The sequence below is a fragment of the Impatiens glandulifera genome, unplaced genomic scaffold (genome assembly GCF_907164915.1).
Source record: "Impatiens glandulifera unplaced genomic scaffold, dImpGla2.1, whole genome shotgun sequence".
NCBI lineage: Eukaryota > Viridiplantae > Streptophyta > Magnoliopsida > Ericales > Balsaminaceae > Impatiens > Impatiens glandulifera.
The window spans coordinates 90193-109736 of record NW_025919451.1 but is presented as its reverse complement, the minus strand read 5'-3'; the positions used below and the strand labels follow the sequence as shown (position 1 = coordinate 109736).

Sequence of the window (19544 nt, the reverse complement as noted above, 5' to 3'; positions counted from 1 at the left end):
AAACAAAGAAAAGACCCACCATGCAAGATATGCTGTCGTTAGATTTATTGCTTTCTTGGGACGATCTATATAATTTATAATAGATCCACGTGATAAAACCTGCATGCAATTTAATAATAATAATAATAATTATAATAATACATGTGATGTCATTATCTTCTATTATTATCTTTTTTTTTTTAAAGGATGTCATTATCTAACTACTACTAATTTTGTAATGTGAAATATAATAAGAGGACTGCGGTCGATGACCACGGTTTATTTGTCTCTTTATTAAATAAAAATAGACTAATTATATGACATTATTTTTCAGAATTAATAGATATTCATTCACATGTATTAATATTTAAAAATATATTCAGAACAATTTTTCTGCTCTTTGTTGTGTAGCCAGCAGAATTATATATAGAATAGAATAACCTATATAATCAAAAACATCATGATGAATTCACAAATATATCTTGGCGAAGCCAAATGAATAATTGAGACTGGATGTAACCCTTGTCAAAAATATCAAACTAAAATTTGCCCTTGGGTGATGCCCATTTTCTTAGCAAGGATTAACGGTCAACTATGACAATTATAATTCACTCTACAGTTTTCCATCTGAATTGCATAACGATGGTCACTGAACACTAATAAACATAATTAAATATATAATATCCCTAATATATTTATATATTCGGTTTTAAGATTTTTCTTTATATTATTATGTATTTTTAATATATTACCATATATATTATATATAACTATCATTTTATATAAATTGTCCTAAACAATTTTAATTGTATAGAAAAATTATTATAAACGGTGTTCCGTGAGGATTCCACGAAACCGAACAAGATATGAATTATATTTAAAAAATTCTTAAAATAGAACGGGACAGAATGGTAAATGTACTTTCTACTCCGATCTGCCCATTGTCATCCTATTAAAATAGAGGTAAACATTGTTAAGATACATAAATAAATGGTTGGTCTAGGTAAACATTGTTAAGATACATAAATAAATGGTTGGTCTTGGTAGGCTTCAAGAGATACTTATTGTATGCCCTATGTTAATTATAAAATCAAACTAGAGAAATATTATGTGAACAAAGACACTTCTCCCAACTTATGGTATACAAAGCTTCACGTGATCTGAATATGAAGACTCGAATTCATGACCATAAATCTTAGATGAAAAAGAAGAACCAAAATTTCGTGAGTTATGAATCCCCACAAAACTTATAGTTGTACCTAAATATTACTCTTAATAATTAAGTTATCAATCATTCAACTATAAATCTATAATATATGCATTGTTGATATTTGTTTTTTCCGATAAATTTTAGATATAATTTTATTATTTACTAATTGTTTTTTATAAACGAATAAAATCGATCTTCTAACCGATCAAACCAAATCGACAATAAACTAAAATTTGAGAATATTTCAAACCAAATTTAATGATCTAGTTGTGCATATGAATACAAAACGAATGAATCAAACCGCTCACATGCATATATACATTTTCTGGACCAATTACTACAACTGAAATTATTTAACATTAAAAAAACATACTCAATTATCTATTTTGTCCATTTCATAACCAATAATTGGAAGTAAAATTAACATTAAGAATCCTATGATTCATCATTTATTTTATTAATTTGTACGTCCTTTTCATCAGATATATGACTAATTGGACGTAAAATCATTAATAATCCTATGATTCATCATTTGCTTACATGGTCCTTATTAAAATTGTTAATTATCGGCTAGGTTTGACCTAACTTGATTAAGATATTTAAGTAAATTATATATATATATATATATATATATTAATAAATAGTCTTTGATTGAATGTTGGTTAACTTTTCATTTAAATTATGATGTGAGGTTTTTTCTAAGTAAGCCAGGAAGTTTTATACAAATTGGAAAAACTGATTTATATGAAAGTGAACATTCTGATAAAAAAAATGACTAGTTAATCACCTATAAATGTAAACAACTAATTCGAATTTGACGTAAAATTTTGAGATCTCAATATATATTTTGACTGATAGCAACTTAATTAAAATGAGAATGATGAATCAATGTTATAATGTTATAATAGCCCCTCTGAAAAATAAATTATGATATAAAATAATAAATACTTTTAAAGTTCTATTTTTCTTTCCATTTATTTTATTTTATAAAAACTGATAATACACTGATATTATGAAATGGATAGTTGTTTAAGCATATTGACTTGTGTATGAAAATCAATCAAAACAAATTAACATTTAATGTGTGCAAAATTTTCCAAAAGTGCAAAGAGATTTCCGATATATTGAACCTCATATAATGTCAATGTGAGCATTGTTAAGAATTCACAACGGTCATTTGAGATTGTTGAAAGTTCTGCGATTTCTCTCTAGTAAATTTATCCACCAGAAAATAATAGGGATATAGTCCCATTATCTTAGACCCTCAAATCTAGTCACCTCATTTTACGTTTCCCAATACGTACCAATGGTTCTCGGCATAACCCAATAAATACCAGTAATGCTCCAAAGAAGGCTCAAAATACCAACGACTCCCTCACAATGTAAAGGAATATGAGTGGTCATCTCCACCTAATTAAGACACAAACTATATTGGTTTATTTGGTCAAGAACTGACATTGAGGTGATGAATGAATAAATAGGTCTTTCTATGACTGAGATGCTACCTGTTAGTGGGTCAGCCAAAGTGCATGCCAGCCAAAGTGTCAGCCGGAAAAGTGAGTTAGAGGCTAAGCTCTAAAACAAAAGGAAACTTGGGGTTTGAGTTAAAGGGTAGAAAAAGTATTTTTAACGACCAACATTATCCACGGCGACCATACGCCGTGGTTAATAATTTTTATTAGTGTCGACGATCTATACGCCGTGGTTAATAATTATTATTAGTGTCGGTTATGTAACGCCCACACTAATAAGTATTATTAACCACAGATTTCATTGTATTCGCCGTGACTAATGTTTTGGTTTTCCCGCCACACTCCCGTCATTATTATTAGTCACGGTTTTATGATGAACTCCGTGGCTAAAAGTTATTTTTCCCGCATTTTTTAGAGAAAATTAATAATCACGGCGATAGCATAAAGCCGTGATTAATAAACTATTTATTAACCACGGTTTTATGATAACGCCGTCCTTAATAATCGTCCACTAAAATTTCCAGATTATTAATTATTAAGGACGGCGTTATCATAAAACCGTGATTAATAAACTATTATTAATTACGGCTTTATGATAACGCCGTCCTTAATAATTGTTCAATAACAAATTCCGAATTATTGATTATTAAAGATAGTGTTATTAAAAAGCCGTGATTAATAATAGTTTATTAATCACGGTATTCAAATTAAAATTTTGGTTAAAGATCACAAGGAGAAATCAATTTCTACAGTCACTTATTAACACGTTCCTTACAGAATTTTCTCAATGATCATCAATCTCTTCCTCAAAATTTCCATCATATTTAATTAGTTAGAATGATTAATTTAATATACAGATTTCATAGAAGAGTCTTGTTGTATATAGATGATACCACTTCTTCTAAACTATTGATTTTCTTCAATTAATATGTTAAAAGGAAATTGAAGATTTCTAAGAACGGTCATGGTTGAATATTGGTTAGAAGCTCATTGCAGGTTGAAGATCACAAGGAGAAATCAATTCATGTAGTCACATAGCACGTTCCTTACATAATTTTCTCAATGATCATCAATCTCTCATGTGTTACATATTTTGAGATTATTTTTTTTAAAACACATAATTAATAAGATAATAAAAAAATGATATGATATGATTCAATAATTTTTTTGTTGATTCATAAGATGTAACTATTTAGAGTGTACAAGGTCTCTTTAAATGTAACGTTTTCTTAGTACACATTTAGGGCGGGTATTTATAGGATTGGTAAAAGATTAGGTAAAAAAACTTAAGTCCAAGCTCATGCTAACTTCCTTGACCAATTAACAAGTTTGGGTATTTAAGTTTGTTGATGACCACATCTAAGTAGTTAGACAATTTGAGAGAATATGGTGTTACACGTTTGGAGATTATTTTTTTTTTGTAAAACACATAATTAAAAAGATAATATTTCCTTAATCAAACATTTTTAACCATGACAATGGGTAATGTCGTGGTTAATAAGTTGACACCAAAACACATTAACCACGACGTTAAGTAAAACCGTGATAAATATGAGTATTTATTAACCACAGCTTTACCTAAGGTCGTGGTGAATAATGTGAATATTCTGGAAAATGAAATGTTCACATTATTAATCACGGTGTTAGGTAAAACCGTTGTAAATGAGAGTATTTATTAACCATGGTTTTACCTCACGTCGTGGTTAATAACGTGAATGTTTCATTTTTTAGAGGGCTCATAACCACGACGTTAGATAAAGCCATAGTTAATAATGTATCATTATTAACCACGGCCTTACTTAAGGCTAGTCATTGTTTATGGTATCAACTCTAACTCGGAAAGAAGAATTTTATGGAAGTATCTAATGAATTGAGTAGACAATGGTAAGTTGTGGGCAATCCTTGGTGACTTCAACGTCACAAAGGTTGAAAGTGATCGAAGGCCAGAATCTGATATCACACAAGATATGATCGACTTCAATGATTGCATAAGAGATATTGACTGCAATGAACCTACGAATTCTTGAAATTTATATACTTGGTCATCGACTAGAGGGGATATGCAAGTAAAGAAGAGCAGAATTAATAGAGGGCTTATTAACGATGAATGGGCAATCCAGTTTCCAAGGAGTCATTTGAATGTGTTGAACTTGGGGATCTCGAATCATTGTCCGATCAAACTCTTTTGGGATAAAGAAGAGAGATTTAGGCGAACATTCAAGTTCTTCAACTTTTGGATGGAGAGTAATAGATTTAAAGATATATTGAGTGATGTGTGGGCTAAGAATGTTGATGGTTCGAATATGTTCCAGGTTTCGGAAAAGCTAAGACTTCTTATGAATCAACTCCAAAGATTTGACAAGAAAAAATTCAGCAATATATCCAAAAGGGTGTTAGCTTCCAGAATTGAGTTGGAAGATGTCCAAAGTCATTTGCTAGGAGGTAATGATGTGGTTCATCTAAATGAAGAGGAGAAGGCTGCACTTAGCAAATTTAGATACTTGAGTTCGTTAGAGAAAAGTTTTGCAAAGCAGAAATCGAGACATAATTGGTTGCCACTTTGTGATAAAAAATACAACTTTCTTCTTTCAAAAATACTCGGCCAGACACTTGTGGAACGACATGTACAAACAAGAAAGATGATGGGTAATATGCACAATGGCAAGAGCAGGTTCATGATCTTGTTGTCCAGTTCTATCGACGCTTTATGGGAAAAAAACAGTGGTCAAGTTATCTAAATATGCTCTATAGGTCATCAACAAAAGAATTTCAATAGAGGATAGTCGTGAGTTAATCAAGGTTGTTACAAGGGAGGATGTTAATGAATCTTTGTTCAACATAAATGGGAATAAGAGCCCGTGTCCGGATGGGTTTAATGCCGAGTTTTTCAAAGAGAATAGGTATGTTGTGGGACACGATGTCAGCGAGGGAGTTTTAGAGTTTTTTCGGAATAGAAAGATGTTAAAGCAATGGAACATTACGGTTCTAAATTTGATACCTAAAGGGATGTGCTTGAAAGGATACACAACTTTAGGCCAATTTCCTGTTGCAATATTATCTATAAAATAATTTTAAAAATTCTTTCGAAACAGTTTAAAAGTGTTATTTCTAAGATAGTTAGCCTAGGTCAATCCTGCATTTATCCCCAGTAGGACTATATCTCACAACACTCTACTCATGCAAAACCTTCTTAAAGGTTATGGGAGGAAAAACATAATCCCTAGAGTGGCTTTTAAAATAGACATCCGTAAGGCTTTTGACTCCGTTAGATGGGCGACCATTTGAGATTTCATGGTTGTTTATGGTTTCCATGCATTTATATTGACTGGATTTTGTAATGTATTTCTACCTCTCATTTTGCAGTTAGCATTAACTAAATCCATGGAGGTTATTTCAAAGGTAAAAGTGGGGTGACTGTTAGGCAAGGAGACCTGCTCTCTTCGTATATCTTTGTCCTCATCATGGAGGTCTTTGAGAACATCTTTACGATGTTCCGAAAGAACCGACCATACATGTACCATTCGTTATGTGAGGGGGAAGAGATTATACATCTTTTCTTTGCCGACGACATGTTCATTCTTGCACGCGCGAATGTTGAATCCAAAAAACCGTAAGGGATGCACTAACCTTCTTTTTTAATATCACGGGTCTTAAAATTAACGAGGATAAGAGTTTAGCGTTCTACGACAAAGTTAAGGAGGAGACAAAGACGAAGATTTACAGTATTATGGGCATTGTGATCCGTTGACAGCAAAGAAAATTCAAATCACACATTATCGTCCATTAATCGAAAAGGTCAAGAACACTATCTCGGGATGGGCGACGAGGAAGCTCTTCTTGTTATGTTCATATTCCAGACTCGAGAATGAGCAATTGGATGCAAAGGCATTCAAATGCGTGTTTGTCGGCTATGAGCAGAGAAGGAAAGGGTGTCGGTGTATGCATCCGTCAACCCACAAATGCACTGTGTCGAGAGATGTTGTTTTCGACGAAATTTCTTCGTACTACATGAAGGATGTTGAATAAACTGTTCAGACTAATCTTCTCATTCCCACGTCTATGGGAAGCTCCTATAGTAGTAATAATAGTGACAGGGGGAGCCCTGACTTAGCTCAAGATACTTCAGTCGATGAAGTAGCAAAAGGTGAAAGGTTACCAGGAAGTCCACATCAGGAAGAATCAAGTCAACAACAGAATGGGGAATCTCGACCAAAAAGGAACATTATAAGGCCCTGTCGATTCAGGGATGATAATTTTGTAACAACCTTCTCTTGTTTCTTGGAAAACGCAATAGATGACGAGGAACCCACTTCTTATAATGAAGCAAAGAATGTCAATGAATTGGTGGCAGCAATGGAGGAGGAAATGCATGCTCTCAAGAAGAATGAGACATGGGACGTCGTTCCGAAGTCTCCTGATACTCAAACAGTCGCATGTAAATGGGTGTATCGAATCAAGCAAAAGGCTAATGGAAGCATAGATCGATAAAAAACTAGATTGGTCGCTCGAGAATTCTCACAGAATTATGGAGAAGATTACGAGGAGACATTCAGCCCAGTTACGAAGATGATGTCAATTCGCACTATGTTGGCCTTAGCAGCAAGTTCTCGATAGAAGATGTGGCAATTGGATGTCAAGAATACATTTCTCTACGAAGAACTTGATCGTACAATATATATGGAACAACCACCTGAATTCGAGAAGACTGATGGTCCTTAGTTGGTCTGTAGACTTAAGAAGGCACTATATGGATTAAATCAAGCCCCGCGTGCTTGGTATAGAAAGATTGCAGAATATCTTCAATTTTGTGGGTATAAGGCTTCATAATCCGACTCAAGTTTATTTATAAAGAAGAGTCAAGGATAGATGGTGGTGGTGCATCTTTATGTGGATGATATAATCTTGACGGGTAGTAACTATGATAAGGTTGCTCGTCTACAAGATGAGCTATCGCTTCGCTTTGAGATGAAGAAGCTTGGTGAACTTGGAACTTTCCTTGGTTTACAAATCGAAAGTTTCGATAAAGGTTTATTTGTATCACAAATCAACTACGCAAAGAAGTTGGTAGAAAAATTTGGAATGATTAATGGAAAAAGAGCTATACTCCTCTCGACGTAAATCCTAGACTCAGTCGAGACGAAGGAACATGTCTACCAGATCCTCATCCTTATCGTGCTCTTGTGGGAAGTCTGATTTATCTAACTATAACAAGGTCTTACATTGCTTATGCAGTTGGAGTGGTGAGTCGATACATGTAGGAGCCAAGGAAACCACACCTCGAAGAAGCGAATAAAATTTTGAAGTATATTAATACCTCACTAGAAATTGGTCTATTATACGAAAAGGATGCAAAATTTGTCTTGCAAGGATATGCAGATGCAGACTTTGCTAGAGATCGAGACGTACGAAGGTCCACATCTGGGTTTGTTTTTCTTTGTGGAAACACTAGCATATCTTGGAGTAGTAGGAAACAAGGATTGGTATCCTTGTCTACAATGGAAGCTGAATACAAAGCATCAACTCACGCAGCACAAGAGTGCATATGGCTTTGTAGACTTTGGGAGGATTTTCATGTCAAGTTTGATCAGCCGGTTCCTATCCATGGAGATAATTTTTTTAAGAAAAATGACTTAGCGTCATTTCATTAAAAAATCCCAAAAACGGGAAAAAAACCCACGAGTTTAAGAAATCATTCTAGACAGGCCTAGAATGATTTTGAAGTCGTAACATTCTAAAAAAAATCTAAAAAGCTAAAAACGTAAATGAATTATCTTATTACAATGCTTTCAATTATAGTGAGTTCAAAAAACAATAAATTACAGTTCTGTAGATATTCCAGTTATGCTCCGTACTTGGAATCCTTCTCCACGTTCCCGCGAGGGCGCTGCAATCCAATACAATATTTTTCCATAACTCTTCAATGCTCCTACGGGTTTAGACATATACCCTTGCATTCCATTTTGCCAAATGTTATACACCACTGCTCTAAAGCCGCACTTGAACACGCTTGTTGCAAATATATTTCCCTTGGCTTTGAGTAGTGTCACTTCTTTGATTTCATTCCATTCGCTCGGGAAACTGATCAGCTCCAGGCTTTTATGATTTCTGTCCTAAAGCTCCGAAGAAATACAGAAGCTCCCGAATAGATGATCTATGGTTTCTTCATTTCCTCTGCATAGAATACAGCTCGCGTCAGGGATGCTCATATACTTGCTGATACGATCACGAGTGTTGAGTCTTTCCCAGAAGGCGAGCCATAAGATGAACTGGTGTCGAGGGATAATCTTCGTTGACCATACAAGAGGAGCACATTATACTTTCTGCGCTTTTTCCATGTAGATAATTTGAGTGCTATTAAATTAACTTCAAATCCCGTGTTTCAGTGTTTCATGCGAGGACAAAACACATTGAGTTGGAGCATCACTTTATTCGTGAAAAAGTACTAGAGGGAATCATTGAGATGGTTGCAGTAAGAAATGAAGACAATGTTGCTGATATCTTCACAAAAGCACTTTCTAAAGGTCATTTCGAAGATCTACGATCTAAGTTAAGACTAATTCATCGGACATCACTTTAAGGGTGTTAGAAATTAAATAAATAATAATAATAATAATTAAGGAATTTTTTTGTTATTCAAGAGTCTCTTGGATTGTCCAAGCATCTTGGTCTTATCTCTAGTAATGAGACTCTTCATTTCTCTTAGTTAATGTCTAAGTTATGTTTTTATTTTATATAAGGTTGTAATGATGTTCTTATTTCAATAAGTTCAATAGACAAATTTTCATTCAAGGTTATTTTCATTCTCTAAATTTACTATTCACTTTCTAATATATTTTTTCACGGTTCGATCATTGAAGTTCTGATTGTAACTTCGTTACCATCCATTTTTTTTCAGTTATAGATGAATTGTGATTGGATAAATCTCACTTTGGAAATTATTATAATTCCAATTTCTCGTATTTATGGTGCATTTGTTTACTGAATTATTTTGCATTTTTTTCTTCTATTGAGAGTATAATTATATTTGATGTTAATATAAAAATCTTTTCTTGGTATAAAAGATTTTGTAAAAGATCGTGCTCCACTTGACAAATGAAGTTCTAAATAAAACAACAACGTTTACCGACGCTTAAATTAATTTCGTCGCTATTTTATGCATCGCTGTATCTTTTATCAATCCCTTCTTTCGATACTAGATATAGAGACGGTAAACATTTTAGCAACAATTATGAGAGCCGAAAAATTCTTTTTAAGCGTTGGTAAAAAATTATGAAAACTATGTATAATCTAGAATTTAAGTATATTGTATACATCATTAGTCGTTTTGGAGGAACTATCCGTAATAACAACTTGCAAAATGATATTATTGTTGTAATTAAATAAGTAATACTAAATATGTCTTTAGAAAGCTTAGAAGTGGTCAGAGTTTTAACTCTGTATTCCTAAAGAACTCAAACTTGACAACCTTTATATAACCGCTAGTTTCTCAAAATAAAAATAAAAATAAAAATTGCTATCACACCCTTTTCCTCACTAATCATGTAATTTTATTACTTCATCAATAAAAATATATTAAATAAATTAGAGTTACAACTGAAATAATAAATAAAAATTAAAACAAATTGACTGTTGCTCAACATTTTTGAACCCATGCCATATCTTAGGGAAATTTGAGGAAATGACCCCAAAATAAGGCCAAATAGCCGATGGTGCGGGCCCATGATTTTTATAGCGCTGGTGACCCCCAAACAATTTTCTGCCGAAAATACCCCCGTTGCGTCACGCACCCTCCCGTTGCGTGACGCACCTGAGGGCATTGTGAAAAGTCCACAATGCCCTTACTATATAATAAAAAAAATGTCAGTTCTTTTCATTCTTTCTTTCTTCTTCCCTTTCTTCACTTCACTTCTCCTCCTTCTCTCTAAAAAACCCAACCACCGACCGACGAAGACGACGGCGGAATCCTCTCTTCCTTCACAATGTCTCTTTCTGCTGCTACAGGTATTCTTCTCCTTCTTCATTTATCTCTTGGATTGCATTGTTTGTTAGGGTGTAGTGATTAGGGAATGAGTAGGTGGAATGCCACCGTCGCGGCGGAAACTGGGTGTGTCACGCAGTTGCGTCACGTAGTTGCGTAACGTAGTTGCGTCACGTAGTTGCGTTACGCAGATGCGTAACGCACCCCATACACTTTACTTGCATTTCATTGTTACGGTGTCTCTCGATTGATACTATCATTTTTTCAATTGCAGCTGAAGTATTTGCTGACGTATTTGTTGTGTACAATGGAGAGTGGCAAACTGCAGCCAATGGTACCAGGTCTTTCTCTGCACAATCATGCAAAACCATGGATATACCTCAATGTACTACATTTGCTCAATTAGTTGATACAATCTATGAGACGATTAACGTGCAAAAGTCTGCATATGATTTAGTGATTAAAGTCATGTATGATCCTTCTGCAAAACTTCCCCCTGTTGTTATTGAGGGAGATAAAGATGTGGGCATGTATTTATCACGGTTGATATCGGGTCGAAGTTCGTCATCTTCGTCACCACTTTGTGTCTCATTAGTAGAGAAGTACCCAAGTCAAGATACTACACTACCAATTATTACTCAAAAAAGTATACCCGGCGTTGTTTCTCGAGTTGTTTCTCAACAGATTTTATTTGAAAGTGATAATGAAGGAGGAGGAGAAGAAGATGAACGAGCTCATCATGAACTGATTAATCATGAACGCGTTATTGACTTTAATTATGAACGGGTTAGTGATTTCCAAGCTACTACTAGTCCTGCATCAGTAGTTGCACGCACGCCGCACCGGTCAATACCTACACCAATGGGTACACCATCTAGTGCAAGAGCAATGGGTACACCATCTAGTGCAAGAGCGTCAATGGGTACACCATCTAGTGTAAGAGCGTCAATGGGTACACCATCTAGTGCAAGAGCGTCAATGGGTACACCATCGACAGACCCTACAGACGTATCACCGACAGACCCTTCATTTGCATTGGCGTTAACTAGTGAAACCGTATTGGAAGTCGGTACGTTATTTGATACTAAAAAAGAACTTCAACTGACGCTATATAAATATGCGATGACTTATCATTTTGAATTCAAAGTGAAAAAGTCTCGAAAACATCTTTGGTATGTGAAATGTATGGATGAGACATGCAAGTGGAGCTTACGTGCTGTGAAAGGTAAGTTTTCCGAGATGTTTGAGATTCGGAAATTCAATCGACAACACTCATGCTCAGTTTTGTCGAGGCCGGAAAAAAAAATGCAAACACCGGCATGGGTTATTGGGCAGTGCATGAAGGGTAAGTACATGGACCATCACCATAACCACTTGCCTAAAAAAATAATTGAAGACATGCAGTCAGATTATGGGATGTTTTTGACTTATAATAAGGCTTGGAGGGCAAGGGAAACGGCTTTAACGGCGGTGCGAGGAACGGTAGAGGATTCCTATGGAAAATTGCCTTCATACCTATACATGTTGGAGAAGAATAATCCGGGTACCATAACAGATATTCAGACAGACGAGCACGGGCACTTCAAATATATGTTCATGTCTCTAGGCCTCTCAATTAGGGGTTTCAAAGCATTCTGTCGTCCCGTATTGTGTGTTGATGCAAGTTTTCTCAAGCACAAGGTGGGAGGTCAACTATTGGTGGCTGTTGCATTGGATGCCAATGAGCAACTGTATCCTGTTGCATTCGGTGTTGTTGATTCAGAGAATAATAACTCGTGGACTTATTTCATGCAAAAACTTAGAGAAGCAATTGGATTAGTTGATGATCTCGTCTTCGTATCCGATAGACACCCAAGTATAGCCAATGCCTTGTGTGCTGTTTTTCCAGAAGCAGACCACGGTGCGTGCACATATCACATAAAGATGAATATTAATGCCAAATTCAAAACTGATAATTGTCATGTCGAGTTTGATTTGGCTTCTCGTGCGTACACTATCCCCCAATTTAATCGGTTTTTTGACAAGATCAGGGTTAAAGATCATAGGATTGCTGCCTATTTGGAAGAGATTGGGTTTCAAAGATGGAGTAGAGCATATTTCCCCGGTAAGCGATACAATCAACTCACAAGCAATTATGCAGAGAGTTTGAATAGTCAGTGCAGGGAAGCCAGAAAGTATCCAATTTCAGCAATGCTTGAGTCTTTAAGAACAACATTACAAGGGTGGTTTAATGATAGAAGAGAAAAAGCGTCCAACCACCAAGAATTTTTATCTCCAACGTATGAAAAGTTATTATGTGATGGTTTTGAGAAAGCAAGATTCTATACCGTATCATCCCTTAACCGATTTGAGTTGTATGTGCATGATAATGAGGCACATTATAAAGTCAATTTGAAGGACAAGGACTGCACTTGTAGAGTATTTGAAGTCTCCGGTCTTCCTTGTACACATGCACTGGCTGCTGCCCGTCACAGGAATGTGGTTCCTTACGACTTATGCTCAAGGTATTTAATCGTTTTGAACTTATTTATTTAACCTATTTTTAATCGTTTTATTTTCCTTCTCATAGGTATTATACAACTGTATCTTGGTTGAATGCATATGCGGAGACATGTTATCCGGTTGGTGATGAAGAGAATTGGGATCTTCCCGATATTATCAAACAACGCGTGTGTCTAAAACCACCTGTGAAGGTTAAGAAAGGTCGGACACAAACTAAACGTAGGACATCCCAAGGTGAGGTCCGTAAGGTCCCGAGACGATGCAGTTCATGTGCAGGTCTAGGACATAATAGAGCAACATGCAAAGCAGTGATGCCTGCACCGTCTACCGCAAGAGCAAGAGCATCATCTCAGCAGCATGAGCCCTCATCATCTCAGCAGCATGAGCCCTCATCATCTCAGCAGCATGTGCCCTCATCATCTCAGCAGAATGAGCCATCATCATCTCAACTGTACGAGCCCTCATCTCAGCTCTACGAGCCATCATCTCAATCTTACGAGCCATTAGCTTAGAATGAACTTGTTAGTGTTGTGTTGTGGTGTTAATGTTGTTTTTGTAGACTTATTACCAAATGTCTTGTGTGGAGGTGTTAATGTTGTGTTAAGGATTCAAGGATTCAAGGATTCAGTAAAGTGTATTGTATTGTAAAAAAGATTCATTGAATGTTGTTTTCTGGTATTTTCTAGTGTTTTTGTAGTTTTCTGGTGTGTAATACAGGGACAGGGTTTTTGTACCAAGTGTTTTTCTAGACGCAGCTGCTTGACGAAACTGCTTGACGCAGCTGCTTGACGAAACTGCTTGACGCAGCTGCTTGACGAAACTGCTTGACGCAGCTGCTTGACGCAGCTGCTTGACGAAACATGGTTTACATTAGTGCAGAACCTATTACATTAGACATGGTTTATATAACTGTGTACTTCAGGCATTTAATTAATTAGAATAAGATATATATCATAAACAACATTTGATATCATTAAATCAACCATATTACAAAGGTTTGAGATTAACAGTACAAAAATTTGATATCAGTACAGTACAAAAGTTTCATAAATAACCTATGGATCTACAAGTCCATGAAATAACCTCACTGCCCACTTTTCTCTCCAAGTTTTCATCTCATTTGAGGTCACTTCTGCTAGATTCAGACCTGCAGTCAAGTACTCAATATACATTAGTACAAATACACCACAATCTCCACTCTTAGTTGCTTTGGGAACTTCTGACTCTGGACGTCTTGTGTATGGCAAAACGGAATCAGGGTTGAGCAGAGGAAATCTTTTTTTATCTTCAAGAGGCAATGCCTTGTCAAATATAACCGGAATCATTTGGCACATCGGTAGCACAAACTCATCAAGATTAGCATAACATCCAGGATCGCAGTCATATACGTCTACGCGCCATTGCTGTAGACGGACAACACAAAGTATCCAGTGGACGTCTTTGATGTTCAAAGGAATATATATATCATCGCATACTTTCCAACTATTCCTAAAGTTGCTTTCATCGCCCAAGAAGTATTCGAAAAAGTTTTCAATGTCAAACTCAATACGACTTTTGTTAAACGCAGCGTACTCAGCAGTGAACCTGGTGTGGAGCCAACAATCTCCAATAAAGAAGTTCTTCTTATATGTCTTTGGATATACCCAAGCTCTTCTTCTCAGAATGAAGCAACCTGCATCGATTTCCTACACAATAGAAACACATTTAAAATACAATCTGCAAATCTAAAATTATTCTAACATAAATATTACTTACATCATCAGTCAGCCAGGTGAACCTTTTTAGCATTCGGCGAAATAATGCCTTATCACCTAATATAGTATGGAGCTCAATTCTGTTGTTGTCAGTCTTTGGATCTTTAAGCCATGTTTGCAATTGATGAAGAAGTTGATCGTCATATTTTAGAAGTGGATTGACGGTGATAGGATCTTTTAACTTGGGCTGTTTCAGATTGGGGTCGGTGAAATCTGGATCATTCTTCGGCCTCCTATTCCTTCTCGTGACCAATATGACTTTCTTAGGAAGAGGAGGAGGAGTATTCACTATTTCTAGTTCATCTTCGTCATTTTCGTCTTTCTTCTTCCCAACCTTCTTCCCCACCTTTTTCTGAAAAGTCTTTTGTATAGGTTTTCTCTTCACTTCTTCTTTCTTCTCCACTTCTTCTTTCTTCTCCCCTTCTTCTTCAATCTCCCCTTCTTCTTTCTTCTCCCCTTCTTCAACAACGGCCTCTTTCTCGACAACGGCCTCTTTCTCGACAACATTCTCATTCTGGACAACAGCCTCAACATTCTCTATCGGCGGATCCTCAACAATCTCATTCTCAATCTTCTTCTGCTCCAATTCAACATTGTCTTGCTCCAATTCAACATTATTAACCTTCTCATTCTCCTTTTGCTCCTCTTCTTCATCGAAAATGTCATTCAGAACAATGGCATTCTCATCTTCTTCGTCACGAATGTCATTCTGCTTTTCTTCCTCTTCTTCAACACGAATATCATTCCGCTTTTCCTCCTCTTCATTGTCACGATTGTCATTCTGACCGGTGTCATTCTCCTTCTGCTCCTGCTACAAAAGTGAAAAGAATTTAAATTAAGGATGCGTCAAGCAGCTGCGTCAAAGACATAAAGTAGTAAAAAACAGAAAGCTCTAACAGAATTACCTGGTTGGTGACATGGCTGGCGAACTGGTTGCTTAGACTGAGAATCATCTTTTCAAACCTCGTAAAGTAGTTTTGTTGATTCAATTTGATGTCTCTTATGTCTCTCTTGATTTCTTCGACATCTTTCTTTATCTCTTCGACATCCTTCTTTATCACTTCGGCATCCTTTATCTGAACATGAGATGCTGGTGCCGGTTCACGTGCAGGTGATGATGGAGGTGTTGAAGTTGCGGATGGGGGACTCATGTTACGCAGGCTACGACGCTTGATGGCTGCTTTGCTGGGGGGGATATATCATCATATTCAACATTCCTCTTCCTCTTGGAAGGTTGGACAGTAGTAGGTTCTTCATCAACATCTTCATCATCATCATCTTCAGCAACATCTTCATCAGCCTTTCTCTTTTTTCCCCCATCAGTAACTCCCTCAAACAAATCATCGTATGAATTGTTAATGTGTTCAAAATCCTCCCCACTGTACAAACTCGTCTCCTCGGAGGACTCTTGCATCTTAGAAAACACAGCGCTGTTAAAGGCAGATTGCATCTCCTGAAATGTATTCTTCCTTTTCGATTGATACAACAGTATCCTTGGGCGAAAAGGGCCATCAACGTCTTTCCTTGTGGCGAATTTAAGGACCAAGTTTTGAATGATCTCATAGCTCCACACTTGTAGTGCTAGTACAAACCCATACACGTTATAAGCAAAAGAATTAGTAACTCCACTCCCTTTCCTGGACATATATACGGACCTGTGGTGTTTCATGTCCTGGTCAAGACCCCTCATGGTGAATCTAAAGGACACCTTCCCCCATGGAAATCGGAGGAAATCTTCAACATCTTCAACCATATGGATGATTTTGAGATTTAAAAGCCGTTTTGGGTCATATGAGAAGAGGTACTGGTTAATCAAGCAGATCAACCCGATCTTCCATGCGTCTTCCTTATCGGTGCATTTCATGAAAATAGATTCCAAATCCATCATTCGAATTGACGTATTCCTTTTGAAATATTTTATCAGCAAGGGTGGACAACCTCGGCATTCATCTTTGTATTCAGGCAATCTGTCGAAGTTGAGGCCTGTAATCAATGCGTACTCTTTCAGACCAAAAGTATATTCCTCCCCATTAAAGTTGAAAATCATCCTATTCAAATTGGCCTTCACCTTCCGAACCAGCAACTGATGTAAAATGGTCCCTGAGAACAACAAGTCTGGGACTCCTCTCAATAAATACTGAAATTGAGAATTTAGAGCCCTCTCCATAAGACCCAGCGCTTCAAACCTATCAGATACTTTTTTCAAGGCTAGGACAGATTTCAATGAAATCCTACCAGGAAAATCATGAACCGTGAAGTCTGCCATCTACAAAAGGGAAAAGAAAAACAACAATGTTTGTGAAAACATTTCACAACAAATATAAACAAACGAGAAGAAAAGCAACCGTCAAAATAGCTAGAAACAACTGTCAGATGCGTCAAGCAGCTGCTTGACGCAGCTGCTTGACGCAGCTGCTTGACGCAACCCAACCCATAAACCGTGCATGAACCATTTGAAATCAAGAAGCATCCTACCCTAATTCCTAACATAAAACATGCATGAACCGTTTGAAAGCAGGAAGCAACATACCCTAAAACTCTAACATAAAACATGCATGAACTATTTGAAAGCAAGAAGCGACCCTAAAAACATAACATAAAACATGCATGAAGCATTTGCAAGCATGTAGCAACCCTAAACCCTAACATAAACCATGAATGAACCATTTGCAAACAAGAAGCAACCAACCCTAAACCCTAACATAAACCATGAATGAACCATTTGCAAACAAGAAGCAACCAACCCTAAAACCTAACATGAACATAAACAAACATAACTAAAACTAACCTCATGAAGTCAATGAATGAACGAGAAGATGAAGACGAAGACGAGCAGGAAGAGACGTCGAGGCAGGTGCGTCGTCGAGGCAGGTGCGTCGTCGGGTGCGAGAGAGAGAGAGAGCCTGAATAGTGGTCGAGGCTTATTTGGGTTTTTATATAAAATAAAAATAAATGTGACGCATCGTATCCTACTTGACGCATCCGAGATGACGCATCCGAGATGACGCATCGTATCCTACTTGACGCATCCGAGATGACGCATCCGAGTTGACGCATCCGAGATGACGCATCCGAGATGACGCATCCGAGTTGACGCATCCGAGATGACGCATCCGAGATGACGCATCCGAGTTGACGCATCCGAGATGACGCATCCTTCTTGACGCATCCATCTTGACGCACCCTGCGTGACGCATCCTACGTGACGCATCCTACCAAACAAACAACCTGCATTCAACGAATCAGCGAATCAATGAGGAACGTTCTGTAAATGAAATATACACGAACTGAATAGGAAATCAAAACAAACAATAACGAAATAAAGACAAAATATAGTGGAATGGTCGAATGAAATGTCAATTTGTTCGAAATCCTCAGCGCTGTGCAAACTCGTCTCCATTGGATGTTCTTCGAAGCTATAGGCCGTTGAATATGTTCGAAATCCTCTTCGATTCGTTCTTCATCGCTGAAAAAGAAGAGAAAATCTTCTCCGCCACCATTAGGGTTTCACGGCGGAGAAGACGGATGAGAGAGAAACTGAAACGAAAATGAAAAAAAAATTAAGTCTTTATAGGGTTCAGGGTGCGTGACGCATGGGTAAAATGGTCATTAAAAAATTTGGGGGTCACCAGCGCTATAAAAATCATGGGCCCGCACCATCGGCTATTTGGCCTTATTTTGGGGTCATTTCCTCAAATTTCCCCATATGTTATGGTTTGCTTTTGGAGCAATGTGAAATAAAAGTAAAGGAGTATATGTTTAAATAAGAAATTGAGAAAGTTATTGCTTACAAATAAGTGGTGTATATAAAAAGTGTGAAAAATTACAAATTTTAATAATGCCATACAATAATTAATACATTGTGCTATGGGTCCTTTATTGATGACATATATGACTTTATAATCTTGTCTTCTTCCCCCTTTATTATTATTTTTTAATTATCTTTTATATATATATATATATATATATATATATATATATATATATATATATATATATATATATATATTATCAATTTGTTTAAATCAATACATTTGAATGATTGGAAATGTGTTGGAAAAATTGAATAATGCATAGTGTCTATTAAAAAATAGTTTGTTTTTTTTTTATGTTATTATGTACTTGTACATACGGGAAATTTGAGGAGATGACCCTAAAAAGAGGCCTAAATGCGGAAAGTGAGGGTCACTAATTTAAATAGCGCTGGTGACCCCCTTTTTTTCTGACGAAAATGTCCCTATTGCGTCACGCATCCTCAGGTTATGTGACGCATTTTTTATTTTTTTATTTTTCAAAAAATTTTAATTATGAGATTTTTTGGACAAAAATGTCCCAGTTGCGTCACGCAACCTCAGTTGCGTTACGCAATCGTGTCACGCAACTCCAAGTTGCGTTACGCAATCGCGTCACGCAACTCCAGTTGCGTCAGGCAACCCCCGTTGAGTCACGCAACCGAGACGAAAAAAAATTGAAAAAAAAAAATCCGGTTGCGTCACGCAACTGGAGTTGCGTTACGCAAGAGTACAATTGTTATTAAAAAAGAGTATCACCATCGTTATTTAAATTATCCACCCACACAAATGGTAATTCACCCTATCAGTAGGGTCATCTGCTCAAATTTCCCGTACATACCAGCTATCCATTCTATT

At 36.5% G+C, this 19544-nt stretch overlaps 1 protein-coding gene across 1 annotated transcript; it reads right to left on the bottom strand.

The window, feature by feature from the left end:
- Positions 1 to 14196: 14196 nt before the first annotated feature.
- Positions 14197 to 16585, bottom strand: LOC124917918. Its single transcript, XM_047458183.1, has 6 exons — positions 16233 to 16585; positions 15957 to 16080; positions 15631 to 15706; positions 15365 to 15543; positions 14897 to 15247; positions 14197 to 14826 (listed from the first exon to the last, which is right to left on the bottom strand). The coding sequence occupies exons 1-6, from the start codon at positions 16583 to 16585 to the stop codon at positions 14197 to 14199; spliced, it is 1713 nt and encodes a 570-aa protein (XP_047314139.1).
- Positions 16586 to 19544: the final 2959 nt, after the last annotated feature.

Excerpts from the sequence above, each read along its gene's own strand:
- LOC124917918 (XM_047458183.1), bottom strand. The coding sequence starts at position 16,585 with ATGAGGGGTCTTGACCAGGACATGAAACACCACAGGTCCGTATATATG. Across the intron at positions 16,081-16,232 it reads AACAATTCATACGATGATTT|CAAAGCAGCCATCAAGCGTC; the intron begins GTTTGAGGGAGT and ends TATCCCCCCCAG. Across the intron at positions 14,827-14,896 it reads TCACCTGGCTGACTGATGAT|GAAATCGATGCAGGTTGCTT; the intron begins GTAAGTAATATT and ends TCTATTGTGTAG.